General features: G+C 37.3%; 1 protein-coding gene across 1 annotated transcript in view; it reads right to left on the reverse strand.

The window, feature by feature from the left end:
* PCLO (piccolo presynaptic cytomatrix protein) overlaps positions 1-26,464 on the reverse strand; it is a 337,810-nt gene that overhangs the window by 119,288 nt on the left and 192,058 nt on the right. Inside the window, exons 9-10 of the mRNA XM_029958071.1 lie at positions 20,757-20,838; positions 5,349-5,474 (exon numbers count right to left, since the gene is read on the reverse strand). Of these exons, the coding sequence (XP_029813931.1) occupies positions 5,349-5,474; positions 20,757-20,838 (208 nt within the window). The remainder of the gene's footprint in view (positions 1-5,348; positions 5,475-20,756; positions 20,839-26,464) is intronic.

The raw sequence follows: 26,464 nt of genomic DNA on the forward strand, positions 1-26,464 counted from the left end.
CAGGGCTCTCATAATTCTAAGTCTCTCCTTTTTCAGTCGGCGTTCAACTGATTGGTATTTTGTAGTAGATTTTTACCTAAAATAGCACTACACTCTTCATCATCATATATATCTTCTTATACCTTTATCATAATTTTCTTTTTTATTAACTGTCTGTCATGGAAATAATGAAGAAGTGTGGTAATGATACTTGGATGCATATAGACAAGAGCCCCAGTGAGCCCTGATTTTTTATTCTCTGCCTTTGAAGATATTCTCAGTATACATTCTTCTATTATGAAGCCTGAGTGTATGGGATGCTGGAAGTGAACTAGGTCAGAAGCCAAAGTCCACACTATGGGTGAGAGTTGAAGAGCATTCTGGTTAAGGCAGGCTTCTGACACGGCTTCCTGGGTCTGCTTCCTTCGTCAGAGAACTGAAGGTGGGGAGTGGGGAACTAAGCTGCACTCTGAAGTCCATGGGGGTAATACAAATAGCTTTTTTCTCCTCTCTCCTATCATATTTCGCTGTGTGTGGAAATCACATCCCACTGGTCTAGATGTTGCTCTGTTTTGTCAGTAATAGCATGATATTTTGGCACACCCTGTTCATCTCCTGTGTCATTCCTGGTGTGGGAAGCTGTATGGTGGAAAGCAGTGAACATGCTTCTTCCCACACTGGCTTAAGACTTGTGATAAAGTGTTCTTTGACACTGTGGCCATGGTCCATGGCTCTAAGAGATGATAAGCTGTGCCATCACATAATAGTCCAAAGGAAGGTTCTTAGTTTCAATTTGAGGAATGATTCTAATGTTATTTGTCCTCGCATTAGGGCACTAGAGAGAGTGAGCTGTGCACCAAAGGTCTTCTTACAAAAGTAAATTTTGACACTTGAATATATAAGAATATGTAAGATTTTTGAAAGACGAAGGAAAAAGATACATGAATAAGTAGGGATAAGAGGAATGGGGAGACTTCAGTTTTATTTCCTAAAGGCATCTTAAAGTTCTGAGATTGCACAATTTTCTAAAGATGAAAGAGAGCTCTGGCATTCCCAGTAAAGACCCACTCATTCAAAATACTCTCCTGAGGGGAATTGGCATGTGGCCTGGGGAAATTCCAGCACAACTAAAGGCAACCAACCAATTTAGAAAACTGACCACCTGTGTCTTAGCAGATGAATCTAAGTCTAAAAGATACTGAGTACGTTTAAGAACTCATTGTCAATCTTCATAGTTTGGTGCTGAGGACATTGCATGTGCTTTTACTTACTATTGAACCTGTCATCAGGGGGCAGGTGGCTCTTACAGGACCCTCACAGGAACAATGTATCTTGCATCCCGAGGAGAGTGGTTACTAATCTAAATCAAAACAAGTGCTTACGAATTGGACTGAGGGGCAGGACACCATTAACTACCACAGAACCCTCACACAGCAGTGCATTTTCTCTTCTCTGACCTACTTATCAGCTTTAACAGGGTGTCATTATCTTTCAGTGTCTGTACATACATCAGGTAGTTTTCCTTATAACATTATTGAGCCAGTTTCAGGATGGGGAAGTTTAAAAATATCCTGGTATCATGCATATTTTTATTAAATTATAAAATGCAAAATTCAAATGAATTGAATAGCATGTATCTTTAGCTAGAATGGACTCCTTATATTCTAAAATTTTGCAGTGAAGGTCTGTGACTCATAAGGTAGGTGGCATTCTTCCAAGTTATGTTAGAACTATTTTATTATTATATTTGCTGTAAAAGAGAAACTGAGAGTGCTATTTCAACATTTTTAATAATGAGAGTTTTTGTCTTCACTATATATGATTTTCCTGTTTTTAAGCCTGTGAAGATATTTAAATTAGGCATACATATTAAAAATAAACATGCACACAGGCAAGTTAGCAAAAATCTGACCAGTGTCAGGGTTGCTGTTGAGTGGAGTGTTAGCAAAGGCAGTAAGATCACCACAAATCAGGATCACCATTAGCTTTTAGATCATGCAAGTTTCCCAGAATTGCTAGGAGACTGAAAAGTCAGGGCATATCTTTATCTCGGTCAACATCAGATGGCCTAACCATTGCAACATAGTTTGCCTGGATGATTGAAAATTCAGAACAAAGACACCTGTGGTTCATCAGTTCCCAGGCTCTCCACTCAGCCTATTGAAATGGTCCAATAAGAAAACTGGAATGCTGAGAGCATCCAGCAAATTTTTAACAATTGGTCACACACATTAACATTTTATTTCTGCTCTTTACTCTAGGTTCTTCTGTTTCTGAAAAATGCTGGCTGAAATGCCATTCACTCAGTAGATTCACCAGGTGGAATATAACTGAACTGTTTCTGTCAACACGAGAGGGAGCACAGACACATCTATCAAATTGACACAGTCCTTGCACTTGATGAGCTCAGTGGAATGAGTCTTCCACCTCCAGTTTTTGTTATGCCAGTGAGTGATGAATCAGAGATATTTTTGTCATCCTAAAGCAATTCAAGGTGAGAGAACCAAGAAGACTGGTATTTGCCAGTCAGAACTATAAATAAACTTTTTCAGCACTAAGACTCCTCCAAAACTATCTAAATAGGCTGAAATTCTATGGACTGCTATTCCCTAAGGATAGGAATGCTATCTGTATTTTAAAGTGTGTAGTTTATTTATATGCAGTGATACAGACAGCAGGTAGGAGTTTGGCTTCCTTCATAACCACAATAAATCCATCCTTGCTCCTTATGCTATTGATAGGATTTTCAGACCTGACCCAGTGTTTTTAGAATTAGAGGAATTAATTAAGTTGATGGGATTTTTCAGAGTGACTCATGTTCTTAGAAAGGCTAATGAGTCAAGATATTAACTTGTAATTACATTAGTATATGCTTACTTGATGATTAGGTGTATACTCTAACTTGTAGTCACAGAGTTTTTCAATAGGAAAAGTGACTCGTGATTACTACACAAAAATCTAATGTGTAATTGCATTTAGAGATAAAGACATAAGAAGTTTTCTTTATGTATTCTGTCTGTGATGTGAGAAACAACAAATCACTTGAAAAAGAAAAGAAGGACTATTGCGCCTCTGTTTTCAGGCGCAATATCAGCAATGTTGGTAAGATCAGCAGTCTGGCTGGATTTACACGGATCAATATGAGTATGATTGAAGACCTCAATGCATTTTAGCATTTCTGGAGGGTAGAGGTTAAATGGGCACCAGCCACATTTTCACTAAATCAACTACAACTCACAGTGAAGTAGCAAAATATTCTTTGTTGATCTGTGATAGCCACCTAAAATAACAAAAAGTAAAGTAGAGGCAATACTTAAAGGTAAATGACAGTAAGAGGAAGTGTTTGTCTTGTATGTCATAGTAAAGGTACATTCTGCAGGAAGCATTTTTTCTCTCTGGCAGAACATTTGAAACATCAATACTAAAACATATTCCGAGACATTGTGTGGACAAATTCTACAGATGAAATATAGTGATTCTGATGGAGTTGATTTATGCCAACATACCCAAGTCTAGGATACTTTTATAAAGGTCAGATCAGAAACATGACTGAACATATGATGGGAGAATGAAACAAAGGAATAAATATTTTTACCGTCATATTCATCTTTCTATAAAATATGAATGAACCTTCAAAATACATTATATGAATAGACTTAAAAGCAAATTTCTATGTCAGTAGTTATTGTAAATCCAAGATGTTCTTGGTCACTGCTGAAATGTACCTATACAGTGAGTGAAGAACTTTTTTAAACTTCAATTTCCAGACAAATTCCTGGCAACATAAACCACAAGACTGCAGATAATTCGAAGCAGTAACTGTTCATTCTCTTTCTTGAAATGTCCAGTCTTGGGGAAATGTTGAATAACCACATTTTCCTCTTTACTTGCTTGGTACTGAAACACTGCATGCATGATCTAGCGCTGTTATGAAAGACCTACTTTTTTGTATGGAGGGAGCCAAAACAAATACTTGCTTCAAAACACACTAAATTAAGGTCAATTCTTTCATCATTTGTGCACAACAAATAACACCATTCTATCATTTGATGAGTGAGATAATATCCATTAAATAAGAATGGTAGAATCAATTCTATAGGCCAAAGAGCAAGATATTTCTGTCGATATGTATTTTCATTGACATTGGGATGTGTGAACTTTTTTTTATGTATCTCATTAAAATATTGGCAAAGAAAACACCAAGGATGTAAAAAGCCACAGGGTGAATGCAGGTGACACTGTTTTGTAAAACCCACAACATAATTAAACTATTCCTTGTAAATACATTCTTTAATCAGTTTACTACGTTTTTCTATCTGCAAAGTATTTTTGATTTAATCATGACTTTTGTTGCATATTTACCATTCAGAAAATCTATGTGAATTGAATTCTGCCTGACAACTATTCTTCCTACTTATCTTCTTTCTTTTTTTTATTTTTCTCTGAATAGCTGTCTTTATTAAAGAAATAAAAATAATTAGGGAATGAATTAGAAACAAATGTATTATATTTTTTCCCATAGATAGACTGACATTTCAGATGCATACAGATATGAAACAGGGAACTAGAAAATGGCTATAAGAAGAAAGGAGCATTCGTGTCTTCACAGACAGAAATAAATTAATAGACAGAATGATCACATTTCCAATAATCCTGGAAAATTTATTGATAACTAAGTCAGATTCATTTCATCTGGCTTTAGTTGCTTAAAAGATGATGTGAAGTTTAATGTAGTTTTCCTAAAGTCAATAAAATGTGAAAGAAAGTTTTAATTCTTGAAACAGACGGCTATGTTAGATGAAATAATCGCTCTTCTGTAGATACTTCCTCTCTGTTGCCTGTTGGGGCTGTTTGAATGATGATCTTAAACTGGACTAACATTAGGTCAGACAAATTCAATTAAGTATGACTTTAGGGAACTAAAAAAAAAAGTTAGTGTGTGTAACTGCGAGACAATTGGATCTGTTGTCTATTTTACCTGTGTAACTAAGAAATGTAAGTAATCTCAGATATAGACACTTAGATGACCAAACCAGATTAAAGATCTTCCAAAGAGCACATCCATGATATACGCTGGTGAAATACAGCCATGATATACAGTTGGACTCCAGACATATTACCCTATCCCAGAAGCAGGTAGCATGTTGGCACATGTTACACATGATGTAATACTGTTCATCATGGCAATTCCCTTTGGCTATAGAAGTCATAAAATCACTTTCTATCAGTCCTTTTCTGCTTTAAGACTCATGGAGGTTCAGCCTTCACTCCTTGCATAAGATTGCATAGGTTGTGCAAAAGAAAATCTGTATTATAGAAAACTCCCAACACTCCCATCGTTCCATTTTTTGATGATGCATCTCTCTTACCTTCTATTAACTTCCCCGTCTGCTCTGCATTGCCCCCAGGCAAGATCTTGGCGATGTAAGCTCCAATTTCCCCACTGCTCCCTGGAATTTCTTTCCCACCTACAACTCGGATTCCCAGTCCATTGCCTGTGATCAAAAGGAAGAGAAAGCTTTAGACAGAGATGAAACAATGAATAATTCACTGGAAAGAAAGGAAGAGCACAGGTCATCAGAGGTCACTGAAGGTATCACAAATAACTTCTGGCTATGGTTGGAAGACCAAGGTTAACTGCAGTTCCATCTGCCACTTTCCTGGAGACTTAACTTTGGGCAGATCTTCTTGAGTAACTACTGTATGACTGACATAACACAAATAACTGATTCACCAAAAATTACATTGAAGCTAAAACTATCTTCTTCTGACAGCCTATTTGCAGTATTAATTAAATTGAATTAAATTGCTAGAAATCCACGTGAAGTGTGGATTCAAAGGATAGCTTTATCATTAGCCTACAACATGCATGCAATTTAGCTGAAAAATTATAATAGCTGAGCTTTTAGAATCACATAATTGTGGAGACATTGACAGAGATCCTCGAGCTTGTTCTTCTAAGCAGCAAAGCATGTATTTTTACACTAATCTATACTTGGCAGATGCTATTATTTTTCTTAATTATTTGCTTTTAATTGACATCTTTTACATCTAAGGATGTGCAAATTAACAAAATGGGAAAAACCTACAATAAATCTGTGTAAAGCATCATCAAATCTTGTATATTCTCCCTTTTTTAAAAATTACAGAGATGAAAATATTTACATCAGTCATTATTTTGGCTGGAGAGAAGCAGATCCCTAATCTCCCTATTACAAAAAAATGAGACTGAAAACAAAAGCTTAAAATACAGTATCATAAAGTTAATCTTATGCATTGCTAATTTTTCGTACTGTCTTGTGTTTTTTTTAAAAATACTTCCCATACTAGAAAACCAAATTTCTTCTTTGAAGAAAATTTCATATGAGATGATTGTCACTTTGATCTGGGACTATATAGGCTGACTTACCCACCTTTATGATAATGGTTAAATAATTAATTTTCAATTTATTTATTTAATAAGCCAAACCTGCTGAGTGATTAGAATAATCAGCTATAGGAAGGTCACCACACCACCTCTTTGCAAAGCTTTATCTTTTCAGATTAAGGTAAGGCTTTTTCCTCATAATGCTATTAGTGTTTAGTTTATTTCAGAAACAAGATTGCCACATTGAGTTTCTGACCAAAACAGTTTCCACTAGTTTTTCTATCCCAGTTTAGCTAAATCTATATCCTTTGTGCCTCAGCTTTCCTCATAATTTGACATTTTCCAAAAATTTTCATTAAAGGAGAATGATTTTTCAGTGTAATTGGAACAAACTGCATAGTTATTTTAAATTAACTACCTTATTTCACTGCAAATTGCATAAAGTGAACGTGTACACCTACAAAAGCATTTAATCATAAGTCCATTCTTAGGACCTAGAAATTTATGTGGGCTGCTCTGCACAGATCAAACCCTACAGAAACAGTCATTAATATGTTAGAGATCTGAGGCTCACAACCGGCAACTATTAAGTCAGCAAATCCAATAAACAACTATTCTTAGGATACGACACACACAAGCAAGGACACAGTATCTTACTCTCAACTCACACAGTCAACATATGGAATTTTCAATATATCAGTAGGACTGGATGCTTTTCATCACAGAGGAGAGGACGTCCACAGGGTCAAGGTTTTATCATGATACACTATACTGGCACCTCTACCTCTGGTAGCTTATTTGTAACAGAATGGCAGAGAAGCATATATATATTATTTGTCATATAAATGAGTGTACACATGATTTCAGAGGCAATCATATGGATAGTCTTGCTAGGCAAATTTGAAAATCATGGCTGACATATTGGTTTAGATTTTGCAAATCTAAGATGTTTGTCCATATTACTGCTAATAAAAGAAAGTATTCTCCGTGCTAATATATAAAGATTTTTATTCCTAGACATTTTGAAAGGGCTTGTGATTTTATGTTTTCTGGTTTTAGAGTCAAATGTAAGACTGACAGTATGTATTAGGTAATAGTATGCTTGCTAAGGGACAATCTCAGACGTGTGTGTGTGTGTGTCTGCGTCTGTGTCTTTGTTGCAAAACCATTACTAGAAGAAATATTTTAAGTTAAATTATGAAACATTCATTCTTGGTAGATAGAACAAATGACTTATTTTTTGCCCACTGAGCTCTAAGTGCTCTGTATTGACTGACAAAGAAATATTTCTTGGTTCTTGCTGTATTTTCTAATGTGAAGACGGGATTTCGAGCCTGTTTATACTGTTTCTATTGAAAATATTGAACTTACTACTTCTGTTTGAAATGACATTGCTCAATTTATCACCTTGAATGCAGATAGTTTAAAAGTATCATCCATCATATGCTTTCTCAGATCTTTTTTCCCCTTGTTTTTTGTTTATTTTTTTACACTTTTGAGTCTTAATTTCCATCTCTCAGGCTATTTTGATATTACCAGACATTCATCTTTCAAACTGAGATTTTGAAACTAATGAACTACTGTTTTCTTCTTTAGAAGATACGAGACCAGTTAGCATCAGAAAGCAAATCACTGTGCTTTGAATAAGAGAGGGTACTTTTCTGAATTATGAGTATTGATTTCCATGAAAAATATCTTCAGGAAAACATCTCTTCAAAGGGGATTTTATACATTTAAGATCCAGTGCTTTTTAGAATCCTTCAAAGGAAGACTGCTAATTAATTGCAACTGTTTTTACTGATGTCCCAAGGCTGTGATCCTATTCTCCCATCTAATCTTAACTAAAGCTTTAAGATGCAGCATGCTAAGCTAAAAAAAAAAAACAAATAACCAAAACCAATTACCCAAAACCACCATAACCCAAACCCCAACAAGATAGATCATGCAACTAAATTGGTTTTATACTTTGATAAACAGAAAAAAATAAATATGAATACTAAATCATTCCAGTTAGCTTGTGAGCCACTGATTTATACAGCTGAACATACAAACTTTGAAGCTTTAGGTCACCTGCCCAGTAAATGAAAGAAAAGTGGTGGATGAAGTTTTTCTGGATTTTACTGTGGCTTTTGATACCAGCCCTCACAGCATCCTTATGGACAAGCTGTCCAGGTGTGGGATGAGTGGGTTCACATTGTGCTTGGTGACAAACTGATGTACAGCAGAGCTGAAAGGGTTGTGGTGAATGAGGCTACGTCTGGCTGGTGACCAGTCACCAGTGGTGTTCCTCAGGAATCAGTTCTAGGGCCAGTTCTGGTAAATATATGTGCAAAGGGTCTGGATGCAGGAGTTGAATGCACCATTAGCAAGTTTGCTGGTGACAAAAAAATAGGAAGTGCTGTTGACTCCCTTGAAGAACAAGAGCTTTTTCAGAGAAATCAAGGCAGATTGGAGCATTGGGCTATGATTAATGGGATGAAATTTACCTAGTGGAAATGTAGTAGCCTATAACTAAACACTGGGCACAAGTATAAATGGGGAGACTGTAGATCAGCCCTGCAGAGAGAGATCTGAGGGTGCTAGTCAGCAGCAGCTCCATGTGAGTCAGCAGTGTGCCCAGGCAGCCAAGGGGGCCAACCCTGTCCTGTGGTCCACCAAACACAGCATCACCAGCTGGTCAAAAGAGTGATTATCCTACTCTGTTCAGCATTGGTGCAGCCTCACCTTGAGTACTGCACACAGTTCTGGGCCCCACAATTTGAAAAAGATGTGCTTGAATGTGTCCAAAGAAGGGCAACAAAGCTGGTGAAAGTGCTGGAAGGAATGTCCTATGAGGAGTATCTGAAGGTTTGGGTTCATCAGGTTTGGAGAAGAGGTTGTGAGAGATGACCCCATTGCTCTCTACAGCTTCCTGAGGAGGGGAAGCGGAGAAGGAAGTGCTGAGATCTTCTCCCTGTTATCCAGTAATAGGACTTGTGGGAATTGTTCAAAGCTGTACCAGGGGAGGTTTAGACTGAGAAGGTGGTCAAAGACCAGAACAGCTTTCCTTGAGAGGTGGTCAATGCCCCAAGTCTGTCAGTGTTTAAGAGGCATTTAGACAATGCCCTTAATTGACACAATGCCCTTAAAACTTTTGTTCCACCCTGAATTGCTCAGCAGCTGGACCAGATAATTGTTGTAGGTCCCTTCCAACTGAAGTTATTCTATTCTATTCTATGCTAATGAAGATTTCAAGTGTTTAATAATTGCAGAGTTGATTTTGAGAGAAATCTATACTTAGAAAAAATATTGAATGGCCATTAGCTTTTTTGCTTTTTGGCAAATAACCTACTTTGTAACTTTCAAAAGGAATTTCACTTGTCATTTCATATCCTTCCAGACATCACAGGTTGTTTCAGTGATGCATATTCATAATATGTATATATATATTATATATATATATATATATATACACATATAAAAATTATATATGAGTAGTGAACAACACATTGACACTTATCAGTTCTGTCACTGGTGACCTGGCAAGCATCACTGCAAAAGTTTTTTAAAAATTCATCACTCTTTTTTTCTTAATTGCACCATGAGATACTTTCTGTCCTATTAGATTTGTTTATTTTGAACTGGTGTAGTTCACTGTGTCTCAGACCACTATGAAATCCTGTCCCCTTGTACATTTCATTGTGTCACAGTAGTAACACAGCAGAAAGACCATAATTTACTTTGCTGGAATAGGCCAACCATAACCTGAGCTCTTCAATTGCAATTTGGTCTTTTTTATCCCTTATAGAGATAATAAAGATCAGATTGTTGCCAATCTGTTGCTGTTATTCTGGTCACAGTGAAGCTCATGAAATCTTACCGTCCTTTTACTACTTTGCTGAGCAGCTCCATTATAGCCATTAGAGTCTAAACAGCCTAGATTTCCTGGAACTATTTCAGCATATCAGCAATGATTAGACTTGCCTTTCCAAACAAGTGCCAATAACCCGTTACATAAGACAAAAGTTAAAGGAAAAAAAAAAAGGAAAAAAAGAGCAGAGAAAAACTCAGCTACTGCAGACCCAGCAGGCTTTTGCTGGTGTTTGTGGCCCTGTTTTTACACAGAACTGAACATAATTTTCCAGGGATGTTTTCTCTTACAAAAATAAAATTCCAGCACCAAAAGCACGGACTGATTTTGTTTAATTATTATATAAGTCCCATGCAGTAGCAACAACTTCAACACATGCAGGAGAATTCTCGTACCTGACTCAGAAGCTCTGTGCAAACATTGTTCATGTGGTAATTCAAGCAAATATTTCCTCTGGGCTAATTTTTCAAAGTATGAAACCATTTGTCTGTCTAATTAGATGAGCAAGAAGCAATTAGAATGTACAACAGATTTTCAGTAATCACACATGAGTTTGTGTGAACTGGAATAGGAAACTGTATGAGCATCAGCAGCAATTTGACTTTTGTCACAGTCAGAAATAGAGCTATATGAATTTTTAATAGACTTTTAGGTGACTGAACTTTTAAGAAAGATGTTAAAAAATGTTACTGATTTGGATTTCTTGGAGTCTAAAAGTATAACCTTCAATATGGTAGCTGAAAGTCACTATTTCTGTAAACTCATGGTCATTTTACCATCTTTGGATACTGTGTGCTTTGAAGTTGAAACTACAAATAGAAGTAAAATGGGAAAAATTGAAATGAGGTTAAAATGCAAAATGCAGGTCTGCAACATGTGTCTAAGTAGTTTGAAATGGAAGATATTCTTAAATCTAAAAATAATGGTTTTTATCACTTCCTAAAAAAAAAAATCAGACCAAAAATGATGAATTATAGGAAGGAAGGACAAGGGTGATCTTTTTTTGGGCAATGGTAGCAGTTAGAAAAATGCATGACAATAAAGAATGAAAATGAGACATGAGTCATGAAAGATTTTGCAATATGCCAATGTATCATGCTATAGCAATGAGAACATATCAATCAAATCAAACAATATGAACTCTTCCAACACTATTTGGCTGTGAATGGAGACAGAACATAACTTCCTCCTGTGTTCATTTACTAGACATTATCTCCACAGTCCTCTTCTAGCCTTATCTAGACAATACATAAGCCAGGGTGCTGGTAGGCCCTTATCTGCCAGAACAATTTTACACCATGTTCCATTGTCTGTATGGAACAGATGTGTCAGCCATAGAAAAAACAGCCATCTCTTCTCTTGGAGAGTTCAGAGTTAAAAGTACCATGAAGAAATGCAAGCTCTTCATTTAGTTATCATAGCTGTGACAAAGCAGTCTCTAAAGTCTGGAGGACAGACAGAAAGGAAGCATGAAAAAGCAAACAAAACCAAATTAGCTCAGGCACGTGGAAGGCAGCAGGAAAAAATAATGTGTATAATAAAATCCAGACTACATTTTTATTTTCATTATGATTTCTATGCAATTCAATACATCACATGATGATCCATATTAGAGTTTGGGTTGGTCTAGATAGGTACAGATTGTGTTCAGGAGAATTGTTTTGGTACTTCTAAAAAAAATTAGCTTAAATGAAGTTGTTTCCTGGAAACATGATTTAGCCTACTCAGCTATTGCACTTCTTGATCATTGGCAATTAAGGCATAAAATAGACATGAAGTCAAATCATGAGCCAATGAAATTCAGATATATTACAGTTGTTTTAATAGCACAGTGATGATTCATATCAGCTGCAAATCTGCTTCATGCTGATTTGCACACTGGTTATCCTCCTGAAGGATCATAAAGTGTTTTATGAATTAGCATCTTGGAGTATTAATCACATCTACTTGAAAACAAGACACAGGTCTCTTCTTTTTGGATGATCTGTCACATCATAATCTATGGTGTCATCTATGATAGACTGTATCTTTAAAACTGTAAAAAACCCTGTAGGCACTGAGTTTCATCTGTGTTTACTGATAGACACCAATGACTCAATAGATGCCACTGACTTACAACTGAACTTCCTTGTTTAAAATGTTAGTTTTGAACTCACTCATTTGTATCAGCCTTGGTATTTAAGAAACAGCAACATAATTAACATAAGTATTCCTTTTATGTATTATATAAATACATATATAAAATTTTATATTATATATTACTTTAGGAAAAAACATTGTTCTGCATTCAATGCAAAAAAACAATCACTGCTTCTCAAAGTGGTTGAATCACAGACTACTGGAAGCTGTTAGAATATTGCACTGTGTTTGTCCCGGTCTATATTCTTAAATACCTTCTGTTTGAGCCACGATGAAGGGTTAAACAAACCTTATGTCTGACCTAATAAGACTGTGCTTACATTTACTAAATTTGGGAAAAATTTGCTATCAGCAGTAAAAAGTGATAAACAATTACACCTGCTAAAAATTTTGTCCAGGGTGCTGCGTAGACTTGTGCAACTTACAGTCATGCTAAGAAGAAAACAAGAAATACATTCCTCTCCACTTTTCCTTACTTCTCTAGTAATCATGGTGCTGATATTTGAGGAGCACAAAGGTTGTATCTATTATAAATTATTTTTATGAAGCTGGTAAACTGGAAGAAAGGGTTAAGAGGAAACAGAAATGTCACTCTCGTATCACCTACTGGGCAATAGTTCATGCTATCTATGTGGGGTGCTGATGCAATCCCAAGGTAAGACATGCCAACATTGACATCGTTTTCTTGAACATAAACATAAATACAGACACAGTGACCTTACTCACTCTAAACTTAGACTCTGGAGCACCTCGAGACATTTTAGCAATGACTAGAAAGACCACTCAGCATTGGTCTTGTCATCGGGACTGCATTACTCAAAATGTGATCCACACCCTTCTCCATCTGTTCTGAATTTTCTCTCCCTTTGTCACTATGTTCTTGCCCACACAGCTTTATTTAGTGAGCAGGCCTGTATCTAAACACATACAATCTTTTTCCTGTTCTAAAACGGAAGGACTTTTTAAAAAATCACTAAATACCTTAGATTTGCACATAGTTATAGCTAAGTGGGGAAAAAAGAGATTTCCTTTATCTAGTAGTAATCTCTCCTGTTTTATCTTATTCCCATTGCCTCTCGTCCTCCTGTCACGTGTCTCTGTGAAGAGCCTGGCTCCCTCTTGTTGATAAGACCCCTCAGAAAACGGCTCTTCTTGAGGTTGAACAAACCCTCTCCCTCAGCTGCTGCTCTCAGAGCGGCTGCTGCAGCCTCCAACCACCTTGATGTCCCTCTGCTGTACTCTCTCTCCTCTTCATCAGTGTCTTGCTTGTGTGGGGAGGGCACAACACTGAACACAGTATCTAGACACAGCCTGGAATGTACTGAGTAGAAGGGGACAGTCAGTCTTTGTTACTGGCATGCTCCTGGTATCACAGCCCAGGATGCTGTGGTACACCTTTACTGCCAAGGGGCATGATGTGCTGTCAGCAGAGACCTCCCCCAGGGGCCTCTTCCACAGACCTGTTCCCCAGCCAGTCAGTCCCCAGCTTGCACCACTGACCAGGGCTTGCTCTTTCCAGGTACAAGATTGGCAGCTGTCCTTGTTCAGCTTAAAATTTCTGTTGGCCCAATCCTCCATCCTGCCTTGGTCCCTCTGAAGGGTAACCTCAAGGATATTCCCCCAGTTTGATGTTATCTGCAAATGCTACAAGAATGTGCTCCATGACTTCCTCCATGTCACTGATAAAGATGGTCCCACAACAGGGTCTTCTGTGATACCCTACTTGTTACCTGCCTCCAGGAAAAGCACAGCCCATTAACCACTGCCCTCAAAACCCAACCATCTAACCAGTTTTTTACTCATCCAGTTGCCCAGACATCCAGACCTTTACATCCCCATTCCAGGGTAAAAGTTAATGTATGGAAATGCCTAACGTCTGGAGTCTCTCTCAGCTTACTGCAATATTGCAATTTCAGTCCAGTATCACAAAACTTTAAGGAATTTTATGAGGATGAATCTACCACAAAAGACAAACTTTGATCTGTTCAGGCAATATGTAAGCCAGTCGTTCATGGTTTTGCTAAAAAAAAAAATCTATCTTTGTGATATTTTTAATGCTACAGTAGTTTCTTTTAGCTCAAAGCTTTTTATTAATGTTCTTCTCAATGAGAGGGAAAAGTTGAATAGATTTCATTGATGTTTCCTCCAGAGTATCAGGAAATCCAGTCATCAGAGAAAAAGGATTAACATGCATGATGCACTGCTGGCATATCACAATTTAGTGACTACTTAGTTCTTTACTTCTGTTGTACCCAGTTTAGGGTACTAAAATAATGTAAGAAGGAAGCATCATAGACAAATAATTTTTCCACATTTAAGAGCTGAGGAGTTGAAAAAATGATTTTTAGTTGCTTTTTGTTTTTTTGAAGAGTAGGCATAAATGTCATAAGATTTCTTATGTCACATCTTATTTGTGATATACTCATTTGATGTCTCACACAAAATTAATATTTCTTACTGTAATTTGATTAGTAAAAAATTGAAAACGCAGCATATGAATTAAGTGCATAATAATTTGCTAGTCAGCTTGCTGTTTGTTGACATTAATTCTTTCAAATGCAGGTTTTTTATTTCAGGGACAAAGGTAATTTATTTACCTGCATAGCTTTTTCCTTTAAACACTTTAGTCCTCAATTCTCTTTCAAGAGAATGGTATGATAACTTTTTTTCTACCCCCTAGAAGAAGCTGTCAAATTAGAGAAATTTTTAGTCTTTTAATGTATAAAATATATGTTTTACTTATTATATTCTCAAGCTAATGACTACCACTTTCCAAGGCATCATCAAGCAGCAAAATTAAAACATTTTCACAGAAAACAAAAATACAATTTCTAATCTAACATGCAGATTAGCCCTTTGCTATATCTTACACTTTTGCCTTCTTAAATTGTATCTCTTAGAAAAAAGTGTATTGAAGTGACCAAGTGTGGGGGCTGATTTCTTATTTTGTGTGTTGGGAGTAATTTCACGTCATTTGGGGGTGTCTATCTTGGACAGCTTTGGCTTCATCAGCCTTGACTGTCTAATGCCAGTTTCACTCCCTTTCTTGATGAACAGATTTCTTCAAGAACGAGAACACTTTCTGGCTAACTTTAGATTATACATTGAAAATCTTGCTGACAGCCTCCCTCCTCCAATTTCTTTTTACTGAACTAAATCAGCAAACAAGCATGCAGGCATTGAGTGCATATTACCTGTAAACGATGCTAAAGTGAAAAAAAAAATCAGAAACATAGAAATTGAAGAACAGAGACTTCACTTGACAAATACTGCACCTCAATTAGCTGGTGCAATGATGTTATGAGACAATCAGAACCTCAGAGAACCCTACCAATCCACAAGGAACATTTTTTTTTGCATTGGTGACCTGAAGAAACATGTAATATATGGTCTGTATCTCAACAAAATATTTCTAACAAACAGAAAAAATTGTTTGTGGTTTAATTTTATTTTTTTTTTAATTTAGAAAAGTTTAATGTTACTGAGTTCTTTCTAAAATTGCTATTAAGACATCAACAGACATCTCTCCTTCCTTCTATTTCCAGTCCTGTCGTCATTTCCTACCATATGACTTCCCAGGAAAACCTCTGAGGTTGCCTGGTTGTAGCAGCTCAGTCCCTTTCTGTTTATGGGTTTTACCTTCTGTGCCATGTCTCTGATAAGGAGCAAGTGTTTGAGGGAATGATGGCCACTAATTAGGGATTAAATCCTTCCCCAGTGACAAGAGAATGTTAGAGGAGGGTATTGCTCTTTTGTGTAAAGTGTTATCTCAGTTCTTCGCAACATTAAATGAAAGAAATAGGATAAGTAATCCTCTAAGAGTATGAGGACAAGAGGTGGGTTACAGTTCTCACTCTCTATCTTTGACTACTATATCACATTCAACACAGACTGTGACTATATTTAATGTGTTTTTAATTGATTAGTAATCATACATTCATTTCACTTGATTATTTTGCTGTAAGAACTGACTGCTTAACTGGCAGGAGAAAGAAACCTAGATATATAGGGTTGTTCATTTAGAAACTATCTGCAGCAGTGAAGTCTTGATATAGGAAAACCCTTTGAATTCTCTTTCTCTCAGGATAAGCACCCCATGAGCTGGCATAATGCAGAAGTGTAGTGTTGTTTGCAGGAATCAGTAATCCTTATGGAGAGAATAAGACATGCCTGATACGTGTAGTGTTACAGCTACCCTGTCATCCTCTTAGAATGTCACTGACATCACTGCTGAAGTGGAGATTAGGGACTCTTCTTTACTCCACTATAAAGTTCACAGATTTTTTTCTGAATTGTTTCTTTGTCTTTTTTTTTTTTTGTGTCAGAATTGAAGAGGATATTCCACCACACGGACAGTCTGGCTGCACAAAGGTACGTTTTTCTCCCTGGAAACACAGAACATCCCTACTTTCAAAAAGGAAGAATTGCTGGTGACTCAGACAAAGTGAGGTAAAGCAGCAAAAATTACCTTTGACTGAGTGCACTAGTACCTAAAGACATATTGAAATATGTCACCCTGAGCGTGCCTAAACAGCTTTCTGATCAGGAATAACACAACGTAAGTTATCTTTGCAACATTTCCAAAGGTATTACCAGTGCTTTCATTACCTTCAGTAGCCATGTCCTTAATTCACTTTTTCAAACATAATGATGGATGGTACGTTAAAAAACAGAAGGGAAAATTCTGGCAGCATAAAACAGCCCTTCTGCTGCTTTGCTAAAGGATGCAACAGGAACAAGGGACTCTCAGTGAAAACAAACAATGAGTTTCTGGAGCGTAAAACACTGCTATATTATCATTCACTGATCGCTGCTGTCATTGCTTTGGCAACTCAGCATAACCATGATGCCAACTCTTTTTTTTTTTTTTTAATTGCAAATTATTAGTCAAACTTTGCAGAGAAAATCCCTGGCAATTCCCTCACACTTGTCAGCCTGAGGAGGGGACATTGCATACCTTGAAGAGTTGTGAGTTCTAGATGGTGGCATATGATAAAGAAACAATAACCTTCAAGAGAGAGGCCCTTGAACAAGTATACATTTATTTTCCATTCTAGCAAGAGCTACTATTCTCTTGCAATTAGAATTTTGGCTCAGTTCCTCATTCCTTAAACACCTCATTCACATGCCAAAATTTGCAGTATATGCTTTTGTGTGCAAAATTATGTCACATTATGTAAGAGGCATCAAAGGCATCTGTACCTCAGAGCCAGTTTTTATTAATCAAGAGAGCAAATAAACCCAATGTGTGTGTGTATATAACATGTAGTGATGCAGCCTTAATTTTAAAATATTTGGGACTACTCTTACTACTGATACCCATAAAGTAACAATTTCTGGATAATAACTGGCAGTACGGTAAGACAGTGATGAGACCTGTGGAATTCAAATTATAGTGGTGATATTAGGATGAAATTCCAGCTTGTCCTACTGTTACAACCGTGGTATAACTGGTTATCTGGGCTGACCCAGCACACTGAATCATTAATGCACCGGTTGGCCCAGGAATTCCAGTGAGATGAGATGAGAGGAGATGATGGGCTGAAGCACTGGCCAGTTTCCCAGCAAAGCAGCTGGTCAACAGTTACAGGAATTCTCCAAGTGGGAATTGTGGACAGTTTGGGACATTTCCCTATGTAGCTTCTGCTATGCACACTCCAGTTAAGATACACTAATTGTATACTGAAGATGTGTTGATTAATTCCCTAAGAGGATAACCTGTGTTTCAGCATCTCTTCAGGCAGCTCCTGCTGCTGAACTGACTAAACTGCACGTAGATAATTTAAAACATCTGTAGAAAATGTTCCTGCCTGTGCATAAATGATCACACAGGACAGCTATTTGTGCATAGCTAAGATAGAGGCTGTTTTGTACATACTGTGAGGTAATCAGAGACAGTGGATACGCTGTTGTGGTCACCCAGGACCACAGGCCAGCTGGCTGGTAAGTATGCAGCAACACAACAATTCAGTTGAAGATGCTACTGAAAGGATGGATGCAACAGAGACTCCCACTGCCACCTGGTCAACTGGCTGTTCTCTTGGAGAGATCTGACTCCCCATGTGAGCTTTACTGAGGGTTGTTTTGTTTTTTAATATACTCTCTTCCTGTGTTTATGTAGCAAGTATAGCAAACAAAACGACTCAGCATTTTGGTACTTTCAATAAGGAAGAGAAGGGGAGGGAGAAGGGGAGAGCAGAAAGAGACAAAAGGAAGAAATAAAAAGAAACAAAGAAATAGAAAGAAACTAGCCAGCAAAACAAATATGGCATCTAGATGAATATCCACTACTGCTGTAGTGACATAGCTGTGGTGATATAAAAGTATATGTTGTTTAATTTACCAGTATTTTAAGTAACTTTTGCTGCATAAGAGAACTCTAGGTCTTCCTCTGATTAATAGTCATTGCCTGGTTAATAAACAAAGGCATTTGCTAATAGTTTGCAGATAATGTTTAATCAAAATTAATATTTTTAAAATCCATGTATCTCTGGGAGAGGTCATTTAGAAAGTTGAAGGCTAAGCATAAAGCACTGCACATTTGAAGAGAGTTTCTGTGTACTTTAATCCTTCAGACATGAGAGAGGGGGAAGAAGGAAGGTATATAGTCAAGGAGTTACGGTACTTCAAAGGAGTGAAAACTACAACTAATTCTTCTGTTTCAGGTCCTCCCCATTGGCACCCTATTCCACCTTTGGCTCTTTTCTGTACAATTTGCACTTAAGCCTTTGAAATTTATATGTACATCATACAGAAATATGCCTATGCAGGTCTCCATGCATGTATCTGGACTAAAACACAAAAGTATGACTGCAATCATACTTGTAGGCACAGAGTCGAACTTGCTTACTCCAATTAGAATTTAAGTACAATATTGTACAGCTATAGCAGTGAGCAATCCCAGTGTGGGATATATAACCTTATCAGGATCCTGAGTAAATTTTTGATCCTGTGTGACCTCATGGCATGCAGGGCATTGGTAAATGGGAAGACAATATCTATACCTTGGTTTAGCCTGATGCACAGTATGTTGCTGTGGTTAACAGCATGAGAACTAGTCAAGAATTTGGAATAGGCATTTCAAATTACATGAGGGTAAATAACTTTGCATAGGAGAGCAGGCTTCAGCATCACTAAATCACGAGCTTTACAGTCGTGTGGTTGTAATTTCACTTGCTATTGTAAGAGAGCAGTTTGTATCACAGCATTACTCATCATCCTGCAGGGCAAAGATCCCCACGAGGATGTTGAGGAGTTCCTGCGGTCTCTGAGGGCCCAGAGCAGCTCAGGCTGACACACAGCAGTGCCAAGGGCTCCTTTCAGACTGTGCTGTGTGGGTGGAGGGGTCTTTCTGAATCCTGAAATCATCAGTGGGTGTTACGCTGACTAACAAGAAAATACCTCATAATACATACAGAACATTCATTTAACACCCTAAATATGAGGTGGATACTGAGGATGGAAATTATCAAGATTTTGCTGCCAGAAATCCTGTGAAAACAATATTTAGCAATTCAAGTAAGTTCATGCCACTTTCTACTTAATGCTCGAGGGAACACCAGAGCTGGCAGTCGGTAATTACTTCTGTGCAGAAACAGAGTTTGACACACACTATTAGAATTTTTCAAGGAAGTTAAAAGAAAGTCTAATGGTTTCACAACAAAATCCCTTAAAGCATCCACCTCTGAAAGAAGACACACAGCGTATTAAAAAAACTTTGAGTTCCTTATCAGTATTAGATGTGAGAAAGAGTGCAATTCCAAAAGGCTCAGACAGACAGACCTTACCTGTCCTAGGTCTTGTAACGAGCAGCCTTTTACAGTTTCATACATGAAAACATCTCACTGTGTTCCTCCTCTCAACCTGGGAGGTGAATGAATGCCACCTTTGCCAATATCTCCTTTGCAAGCAGAGTCTTACTTACGCGAACATTTGTGTCAGTGTTAGGGGAAAAAAGAATAAACCTGAAATTCTGTGATAAATGTCTCCATGTGAAGATACCACAGAAAAATGGGATCTGATTGTTCTGCTAACCCCCTGTGTAGGGGGGTACAGTTCCAGAACAGAAAGAATAAAATTCTCAGTTCTGTACATGTTGAACACCTACACAAGCCTATTTTATAAAAACTCATGCAGAGAATATAGAGTTATATAAAAAGCAACAGCAAAACAGACTGCTTATATGGATAACACAACAGATTTTTCCCTCTGTTTTGAACGTCTGTATAGCTTATATATCTTGAACAGATGTTGTGACCTTTTTTATGCTCCGTTGCTTTCTGTTATAACCAATGAGCACGATTTAAAATGACCACTGAATTTCCTGCTGCATAGACACAGGAACTATTTTTAATACTGCAAATCTTTTGTATAATTCATGCTAATCAAATTATCATGTCTGATAGAGGGTTGGTTTTTTACCTGAAACTGTGTGATCCTTTGGGTCTCTCAGTAGTTTGAGCCTTGTATGAGGGAAAATGTACTGCAGGGGCTTCCCATTTATCTGAGGAACACAAATAGGCATGTCATGAAAAGATAAACCAACAACAGTTGTATCAATAATTTCAGACAGTTGAAACAGGAACAAGCAAACAAACTATATTTCATCCAGGAAAATATCATAACTTCACAATTCAAAAATGCCCGCAAGTTTCAAGACATTTTTCAGACTGTAAAATCCTTCTACAAGAGAATGAATATTTGCTTCCATAACTCCAGATGAATTTCAAATATGGTTCTGGTTCTGATATTTTCCCAATGACTAGAAGGTGGACACTGTCTTCTGTAGTTTCTTTTAACATTGATCCCTTATTCAAGCAATGTTTAAGAGAAGAATAAAATTAAACATAGTTGCTGTATTTTTTATAAAATTCTATTCATAGACATCTAAACAAAATGTTGGTTGAATGTGTAACCAGCCATGAGTTACTGCTTTAGTTTCAGCAAAACCACATATTCCAATGTACCTCTTGACTTAAATTCCAAAAGCCTTTTGAAAGACCCAAACTAAAACTTGTAGGACAACATTCCATATGAAAATGCACAACATTTACCTGGGCTGATCCTAGAGAGTGACAAAGCTGAAAGCAATACACCTCTATAATAGACTATAAAGAGCCACATTTCCTGTTGGGACGATCCCACCTGCTCCATGGTTTGGGCATGGGAGGGGCCATGCTGACCCACCTGCCAAGGATGACCACACTTAGCCCATACCAAAATGACCCTGCAGAAGGAGTGCTGGTTGCAACATACACCTCACAGCTGTCATGCATCCTTTTTGCCCACAGTTTTGGTCTCTTGGTAGCCAAGTTGAACCCATCACCTCTCTGCCTCTGACACATCAGTTCCATGTCTGGGTGCTGCATCCGGACAAAGAGGAGGGAGCACAATTGTGACTGCTCCAGGATGGGACCTTGGGGAGGCAGACTCAAGGAGCCAAAGGGACAATATTATTCAGTATGGCAATTGAGCAGTCTGAGTGTACCAGCAACCTCCTGCCAAGACTTTATTACTATTATTTATATTTAAGTAGCATTTAAAGGGATTAAGCTCCTCCTGAACTAAGCGCTTCAAACCTGGTTTCTGCCCTGGAGAGTTTATGAAGTTAATGGATAGCACATATAAATGATGGGGAGGGGAAACAGAGAAGTCAAGGGACTTGCTTAGCTCAACCCCACAGTGAGCAGAAGAGTTTATATACCTATTGTTGTAATTCAGTTTCCCATCCAGTGAATGATGTTGTATTTAGAAGGCTGAAATCCTCCCATAACACACTGAGAGTAGTATTGACTGTAATTAATTTATGTCAGACATAAAGGAGATCATGGATCTGGTAGTGGACAAGTACTCCAGAATAAATCAGAGCATGACATCAGGCAGACATTTGAATTTATCATGGCATTTTGCCAGGACAGAGTCTAACCCTAGCAGAAGCATATAAAGTGCCATGAGGCTTCCACGCTTATAAATGGATAGGGAGAATGTCATGTTTTTAATGACATTATCATATATTCAGCAGGTGTAATATAACAGTAAAAGTAACATATTTGTCATGTGTAGCTTGCATTAAACTGTAAAAAATCTGAAAAAAACATATCTCATTTTCTTTGGAATTAAATAAAAAAAATACAAATATTGCAGTTCACAAGAAGTGTATGAACACATTTGAATAGATCTTTAGTTGAGATCCATTTTGCTGGGAGCAATTCAATCTAACTGAGGAACACTGCAGCTCTTAAACTTCAATTCATATTATTCTAATACTGCTATCTTATCTTTCTATATCAACATTTTTTTAATAAATAATAATCCAAGAATATTCAATGCCATATAGTACATGACTTCTGACAAATATGTCAGAAAATATATACTGCCTCCTTCTTTAGCCTATTACTTCCTCATTACTTTCACTTCCAGAATTTTATGAGAAAATAAATCTTCGTGATTCATATAGCTCTGAATAAAAGCATTGAAGTTTTTTAGCATTCAGGGTAGCATATTATTTTTTATCATTGGTGGGACTTAAATTGAATGTGTTGTTAGGCATTTACTTTCAGACCTATACGTGTCTGAAAGTGGCAGAATAAATCGAAAAAAACAGTAGTTGCTGTAAATAGATAATGCAAAGAACAGTTACACTGTTCTTGATGCTTTTGCTTTAAACACTAATGTCCATATTTATCTGAAATCTATTGAATATTTGAAAACCTCTAGCACACAAATCCTTTCATGTTTCCAGTCGTCCACATCTTCTAACTTCACTGATGTTGATTTCCCCTCATCTGAATATATGTGCCAGGAGGCCTTTCTAGCTGACTCTTCTCTCAGTTTCCCCAGTGAAGATACAGAGAGATCCCACAAATACAAACTACGGTGCAGAGGAGCCTTCCTTCCACTGCCCTGCTGCAGGAACAGAGGACGTGGAAGTCCCCAAGCCCAGATCTAGGTCACAGGGCAAAAGATGACTTGATCCCACTTATTTGCTATGAAGTCCAGAGATTTCTGCCATCTGTCCCTGTCATGAAGATCCTTCCTCATTTGTTTGGGAGCACTCAGTACACTCGACTTGCAGTTCAGCCCCTGCAATGTCATCCTCTTCCTCAAGGAATGTAAGCTCTGGTCATGGGTTTTATGTTATTAGTCAGTGGAATGAATGGCAAATAAATGCGCTGAGGTTTTCTAAGACTGCTACGGAGGATCAGATTAAATACGCACTATATTTTCCCTTTGTTGTCTTTCAATGTTTTGTCTGATAAAGAAACTCTATGGAAGCCTCATATACAGGGGAATTTTATAAGGTAAAGAGGACAATCCAGAAGAAAAAAATTCTCTAGTGCTGTATGTAAGTTCAAGAAATAAAATGCATGAAGTGCATTTTAGTATTCCAGGTGAAGTCCATAGCCACATCTATAATGTATTAACTGGTGTTTGGATCAGGTCATTAAAGCCATGGGAATTCCTGGTTTTAAGTGGTGCTGCACCTCCCCTTCCACCAACGTTAGACAGGGATTGACAAGGTGAATCTCAGCAGCTACACTTGGCTGTAGTCCTCTAGAAAATGCCATCTTCGAGGGAAACTTTACCTGAGTTAGGTATCCAGGAACAGGACGATGGGTGCTCAAGGTGGTGGGTTAGTATCTATCCTAATTTCTGAATAGCACAGGTACTTGTATGAGCTCACAAGGCCTGTAAAAGCTGGCACCAAGAATTTCCACAGCTGTGGTAATCCTGCCCCTTTGAATCCCTACATTCCCTCTGCGCAGAGCACAAATGTCAAGTTCTCTAGAAATCCACGAGGTGGAAAGTTCTCTCTGCTGCTGATGGAGATAAGTTGCAAAAGACGAACTGAAGAAAAACTTAACAAATACACTGTTCCTGCTCATTATTACATTGCAAAGAGCTCCATTTGTTTCTGCAATTAGGTGAGTACAGCACTCCGACTTTTGATCTAGAAGTCATTCTGGCATGCAGTGAGAACAACATTTCTGGGTGACTAAGAAATGAGGCACTGCTTGCTAAATTCCATCTTGAATTACAGTGAGGGGGTGGCTAACAATTCACTCATTAGATTAAATATTTTAACAATTACTCTAACTTTGGAAATGTCCAATATGACGTTTCTCATCGTATTTCCAGAGAATCTGAATCACAAAATGCCTCCAACCTCAACCCTCTAATAGAAAACAGTTTACTACAATTGAAAATAAAATCTCCTTGCTAGACAGAAAACAATCAAAACTAAGCAGGATGGCCTTAAAAAATGTGGAACAAAAGTTTACAGGTTGCCTTCTGTATCTCTGTCATAAATGGTATTTTCTCATTTTAACCCTACTGTTCATCTTATGGCCCATTTTTTCATAATTTCTAAATATCCAAGTGACCTTAAAAAGGCATGAATTAAATTTCAAGAGAATGGTAATATGATTTTTACAGCCTTTAAAAATAGGGGATGGCATTCAAAAGGTTTCATGCCCAGAGTCCTTGCCTTCTTTTTGTGACTAGAAAATGGTTGCCAAAGTGAACTGATAACAATACACTGATATTATGATGAGTTTTGGATTTTGTTATTCATTTAGAGCTTAAAAAGACCCACTTATGATGACTGGAAGTATTTAAAACCCCTCACAAAAAAACTACTTATGGCCTGCTAATGTGCTCTCATTGTCCATGCCTTTGTCGTGAAGCTTTACTGCCCTGGCACCTCCTCCTACTGTTCCTTCCCAAACTGTTTGTAACAGCCAGTTTAGCTCAGGATATACAAATAATTTTCACAGAAAATAATAAGAAAAAAAAAAACATGTCTGGAGATTTAAAGAAGGTCTGGTCAACTGGCAGTGACTAAGCAAACTGTTGAGGTCAACAGTGATCAGTGGGAAATCTGCAATACATTATATATTGATTAGGTTTAACCACATTTACTGTCCTCAGGGAAGGAGTTCAGAATCAATATACTGGGAAATGGCTATCAAGATATTTAACTGAACTGCAATTTAATGTGATTTAAGAATATTATATAACACCATGGAAGTTGCTATAGAAACAGATATATTTTCATATTTATAATAGAGTATATGAGCTTAATCTGCTAGGTTATAAGGAATCTATGGAAACCTGAAAGTTCAGAGTTGTTGCTCCACTGCATTCTTGCTTCAAAAGCACAGGCTTGTTCTTTATTTATTGCTTTTCATTTGTACAAGCCCACTGGAATGTAATCAAGCAGTTCTGATTTCATCTAGTAAGGAAATTGATGTTTCACATATGTGAAAGAAAAATCTTCTGGAATACACATATTGTAATAGTCAGTAAAATATTCTCTTTTTTAAAAAAAGAAGAGCATACAAATGGCAAATTTACAGCCAATAAGTGTATTTGGAAACAAGGACTGATACATTACAAGTAGACTAGTGCTATAATTCTTCTTTCTGTGGCTGGTTTGTGCCCAATAAGGGATATTAAAGGAGTTGCAATGGTGTAATTCCTATGCTAACTAGGAAACTGCCCTCCTAACTGATTTCAGGAAATCTTCTGCAGCAAGGGAAGCTCTGGATGAAGGTGAACCTGTTCAGATGGTTCAGGAAGGAGAATGATTTGCCATTCTTAGCTCCAGAGTACATTATACTTGGACACTACAGCTCCCTGTGCAGGGTTGAGTTGAAGATACAGGAGACAGGCACAATGAATTCAGTAACTGTTTTGTTACACACAGGGTTGAAAAAGCCTTTAGGGAGTGTTTACTTTGCCTCACCACTTTCATGGGCCTGAAATGGTTTATTTCTCTTGGTAACTTTAAAATATAAAACTAATGAAAAAAAAAATAGAGATGTTAATACTGACTTGCTTCTATTGCTAAATGTTTTACTTTCCATGTTGAGCTAATGAAAGGGTTCTCTGACCCTTTTTATCTTGTCATGAAACAATTTAATTTCTGGATGTGTCTGAAAATATTTAATTTTTTTAAGTTTTCTCAAACAAATGTTCACAGATAAACAAGCTCTGAGTAAAGTTTTGATAAGGTAGATGATGTAGAGTTGGTGAGCACTGGCATTTCACTCTTATACAGACCTATTGATACTTTTTTGTACCAGTGAGTGACTGGTAGCTAACTCAGATGGAAATAGATGAAGAAG

Source organism: Manacus vitellinus, unplaced genomic scaffold (assembly GCF_001715985.3).
Source record: "Manacus vitellinus isolate BGI_N305 unplaced genomic scaffold, ASM171598v3 scaffold_13_pilon, whole genome shotgun sequence".
In the NCBI taxonomy this organism is placed as follows: domain Eukaryota; kingdom Metazoa; phylum Chordata; class Aves; order Passeriformes; family Pipridae; genus Manacus; species Manacus vitellinus.